The sequence below is a fragment of the Charadrius vociferus genome, unplaced genomic scaffold (genome assembly GCF_000708025.1).
Source record: "Charadrius vociferus isolate BGI_N301 unplaced genomic scaffold, ASM70802v2 scaffold409, whole genome shotgun sequence".
NCBI classification, from domain to species: domain Eukaryota; kingdom Metazoa; phylum Chordata; class Aves; order Charadriiformes; family Charadriidae; genus Charadrius; species Charadrius vociferus.
The window spans coordinates 1,439,347-1,444,075 of NW_009650082.1; the positions used below are offsets into that span (position 1 = coordinate 1,439,347).

The 4,729-nt window shown below is 55.3% G+C and overlaps 1 protein-coding gene across 1 annotated transcript in view; it reads left to right on the forward strand.

The window, feature by feature from the left end:
- RALY (RALY heterogeneous nuclear ribonucleoprotein) overlaps positions 1–1,081 on the forward strand; it is a 23,383-nt gene extending 22,302 nt beyond the window's left edge. The window contains exons 7-8 of the mRNA XM_009892095.1: positions 567–615; positions 863–1,081. Of these exons, the coding sequence (XP_009890397.1) occupies positions 567–611 (45 nt within the window). The 3' untranslated portion in view covers positions 612–615; positions 863–1,081. The remainder of the gene's footprint in view (positions 1–566; positions 616–862) is intronic.
- Positions 1,082–4,729: the final 3,648 nt, after the last annotated feature.

The following is a 4,729-nucleotide window of genomic DNA, read 5'->3' on the forward strand; positions in this document are numbered from 1 at the left end:
TCTCAAAGTGCTACAACAAGGCACGAGCACACGCGGTAAACTTTATGAAAGCGCTGAGCACGGACTTAACCTGGCCATGCAGAAGTCAGGCATCCAGTCTCAGCATGGGCACTTATTCCACAGGAGTGTGTTCCCCTTCCCTGGGACACACTCACCGGAGGTGCTGGCTCTGGTGTAGCCCAGATCCGACACCTGACTTCACAGGAGGGAATTAATTTCATCCTTCGAGGTTTAGCAGGAGCCAGACTTCAAAATCCAAGAGGGAATCAAACATCCCGGGTCTGTTTGGCAGAGCCCTTCCAGAATAAGGAGCCGGGGGGGGGGGGAATGGTTGGGTTTGCCTGGGGCTGTGTCTGCCAGAAACCACAGCCACGGCACCTGGTGGTCACATCAGGGGTGTTGTGTGGCTCCTCCACCAGACCGAGCAACCTGCTGGTGGTGGCAGCATGCGAGTGCTCCCACACCACGCTACCAGCGGGTCACCGCGTGTGAGGTGTCACAGTGTGCCAGGCAGGGCAGGAGGGATATGTGGTGGCTTACTGTTTCTGGTTCCCTTTTCCCTCCAGGAGAACAGCCATTACACAGACGTGGAGGATGCCAGGCTACAGTAACCAGGTACAGCTCACACACGCAGAATCAGAGGCTGATTCTGAGCGAAAGCTTTCGTTCCATGCATGTTGGGGTGGGGACCTGCTGCTTCAGAAGATGCTCCTTTCCACTGATCGGCTGTGTTTTCCTCGCACTGAGCCTGGCTTCTCAGCTGGATCACCACTCAGCCCCTCACTCCCTTCCCTAAATCACGCACCTTTGAGGTTCAAGGGAAACGATGTACCTTTTTTTTCCTCCCCTTCTCTCCTTGCAGCCCATTCACAACAGCAGTGAGCAACAGAGTGAGGAAAGCACGAGCCTAAACCCCGTCCTGGCACGCTGAGCAAGAACAAGCTGAATGGAAGTGCTGCTGTCATCTCTGCCTGGTATTCAAAAGGAGAAACATGGCCTGACATCTTCCACCCATCTGTAAAGCAAAGGCAAAGCCAAACTCATCATCCCAGTGAATCCCCACTACCCCGTGCAACGGATTCGGAGCTCTGCAGGCAGCGGAGGCGGGAGCCAAACCCTGCACAATCCATAACCATCACTGACTGGAGAACGGGAGAGCGGTTACGTCACCAAATGAGTCAGAGATGTTATAGAGCTTTTAGTACGAGAGGAGGGAGAACGAAGCCTAACCCAATAACGGCATTTTTTTCCCCGTGCTGGGTGAGAGCCAGAGCATTTGCTAACTGGGGGAGAAATATTGTCTCGGTTTGGACAATTTGCGTTCTCACGCTAAAGGTCATGTTGAGGAAGCAGGTGTGGGGTGAGCTGTCCTCCCACCACGGTCACCTCCTGTCGTGTGTCTTCTTTTTGCCCCATGAGCTGCCGTGGGTGCACCATCACTTCCAGGCAGAAAGGAGCCAGTGCTGGTGCACGTGCTGTGCTCTTTGCAGCTGCTTGAAGGGAGGGGAGAGGGGAAAGGAACCTGCCTGCAGGAAAGCGAGTGATGCCAAGCAGGAGAAACAAAGCATCCGTCACCTTCAGTGGCTTGGTCTCCTCATTCTCCGCCGGGAAACCACTAGGTAAAGGCTGAGCGCGTCTCTGCAGAGTGAGGGGGTGCGCGCCTGTGCGGATGAGAGCCTTTTCTTGGACCAGCTGCTCCCTGGAAGGGATGTAATCCACCCACTTCTCCAGCCCAGCGCCAGAGACATCGGCCCCTTCCCCAGCCTGCTGACATCTCCTCTCGCTCCGGGTCTTCACATCGACCCGGCACGCTGGAAAGCGGCACAACAGCTCCTGCTCCCGACCACGAAGGCTGTGCTCCACCGCCGTTCTGAGGGGTCTACACGGTGTGACAGCGTGCCTGAGCATCACGAGACTGGTAACGGTGACTACCCCAAGCACGATGCATGCGGGCGTGCCGGCACCTCCCCAAATTCAAGCTGCTTTTGACCCGTGCCATGTCCTGCAAGCAGAGGGCCGCAGCAGCCAGCCGGCAGCTTGGCGGGGGAACCCCCTCACCCCACAGCACCCCAAGAGGTCTCTCCGCCTTTCTCTTCTTGTTCGTTCCTCCTTCGTGGGCTTCTCCAGTTTTCCTGAGTTTAAGGGTAGGTGGGACTGAAACTCACGCAGCACTTTATTCACATCAGGTGTGTCCCCTGATCCCCTCCAAAACACACACACACACGTATCAGTGCTTTGAACGGTGTCCACAGCTTCTCCTTGGTCAAACCCTCCCACAAAATGTGTGACAACCCCCCCCCCAGGTCGTATAGAGTGCTCTGAAAGGGGTCTCCTGCCCTCTGCTCCAGCGCCCAAAGCCAGACCTCATCCACGGCGTCTCTCTTCGAAGGGTGAAGGGGAAGACAGGTCCCTGGGGGGGGGGGGGCCACATTTCCCTGCCCCGAGGGCTATCCTGGAGCAAGCATGGCTCTTGAAGCACAATGTTTTATTTGCATTTTTCTTAGTTTCAAGTAATTCACGAGGGATTAAAGGGATAACCGTGCTTTCCCCTACCTTTTTCCGGTTCCTGTACAATTTACCCGTTGTGTTGTACTGAGCCGTTGTAGAGCTGTTTGCGAGGCTTTGAGAGGTGAGCTGCTGTTTTTGCCACGAACTGACTGTGATGCTGATGTTTGGGAGAAAGGTGACCTTGTACATACAACCCTGTATAATAAAAGAAAGAAATCTAATTTGCTTTTGCTTTCTTCTCTCTTTGTCTTACACACACACACTTTTTTCCTCTATTTCAGACAAGTCGTCTTCCCCATTCTGAGCTTCAGCTCTGCCCCCAGGGTTTGCTTTCCCCTACACAAGGTATGTCCCACTGGGCTGAGCGAAACCTCTGGGTTCACAGGCGCTCTGGGACTTTTCCTCTGGAGGCCTGGAAACTCTTGATGCAGGGGAGAAATTCCGGCATTTAATCTCTGGACTTTGCACTGCTCCAGCTTGTAACAGACTGGGAAAATGAGGCTGCCGTTCCGGTTTGCACAAGCCAACGGTGCTAATAAATGCTCCGTAAGCACACCACCGTTGGCCGTCTCCCCGGTCCCTTCCTCAGCAGAGCAAAGCTCGGGGCGCGTTGCCAGCTGTCCATGTTCAATGCAGTAATCAGAGAATCATAGAATTGCTGAGGTCGGAAGGGACCTTTAAGATCTCAAGTCCAACCATTAACCCAACCTGACAAAACCACTCCTAAACCACATCCCCAAGTAGCGCGTCTGCCCTTTTTTTAACCACCTCCAGGGATGGCGAATCCACCCCGTCCCTGGGCAGCCTCTTCCAATGTTTGATAACCCTCTCTGTGAAAAAATGTTTCCTAATATCCAGTTTAAACCTCCCCTGACATAACTTGAACCCATTTCCTCTCATCCTGACGCTAGTCATTAGGGGGAAGAGGTCAGCCCCCACCTCTCTGCCCCCTCCTTTCAGGTAGTTGAAGGGAGCGTTAAAGTCTCCCCTCAGTCTCCTCTTCTCCAGCCTGAACACCCCCAGTTCCCTCAGTCCTTCCTCATGAGACTTGTCCTCCAGACCCCTCACCAGCTCTGTTGCCCTGCTTTAATCACCCAAACCCAGGCACGTTTGGCACCTGAGCGGTGTCCAGAGGGCACCAGTGACCCCATGGGCAGAAGCCAGCTGCTACCACACTTCCGATGCTTTTTTAAGGTTCCAGTCCTAGAACGTTTGGTGAGCCTGACCCAAGCCATCATCCGGCCCTGGAGGGCAAAGCTACCTGTTGCGTCTCTTCCAAGTTCATGGTGAGCGTGGGGGTGCTTGAACATCCACCCATCCTGCTGTCACCAGTTCACTCTAAGATGAGGAAAGCAGCACGGGCAACCTAATGGCCGGGCATCTCTGCGCCCGGGAAGAAGGAGGAAAGATGGGGAAAAAAGAAAAAACAGCAAGTCAAAACATTTGGCTGTCAAGAAGCTCAACGTCAGCCCAACCTTAGGTCCATTGAGCCATGTACCACCCGGGCTCTGTGAGCGCGACCGTGCCCTGGAGGAGGGCAGAGCGCGTCCCTGGCTGGGGACGGGTAATTGCGGCGCGGTGCAGCTCATCAGCTTTAGACCGTTAGGTCACGGCCGAGGTCTCCTGGCAAACAGCTGTTTTGATTTTGTTCATTATTTTGGGGGGAAGAGTGAGGCACTTGGGGAGCTCTTATGCAGGCCCCTGTATGGTAATTAACTTTGCTTTTGGCTGTAGGTAGGACCTCAGTGAAATGAGTTCTGGGCTTTCCACGCTTAGCGAGTTCTGTGTGTGACCGTCCAGAAAATCCTCTCGTGAAGAGGCGAGGCACAGCAGAGGTGGGACAGGGCACACACCCCACTCCTTCCCTTCCACCCCTCAAGGCCATAAAGCGGCTGTGAAGCTCCCCGCTGCCCGCCCCGGGTCTGCGGAGAGGGGACCAGAGGGAGAGGGGGTGTCACCGCGTCCCTCCGAGCACTGCTTTCCCAGGGACGGGGCGGGCAGAGGCAGACGCCCAGTGCGGGGGCAAAGGCAGAGCTGTGGGGGAAGAGGCAGTGAGAGCCCGTGGGCTGTAGATGTGTAAGGACTGCGGAGCATTGAAGGCGCCCACAGAGTGCAGATGAAGCCACCAGTGCTGTTTCAGTGTGCCCCTGACGACAGCCAGCTCCCGTCTCCCGACTCCCCCATCCCGTCTTTCCAAGCATGAACACACGCGTGAGACGGT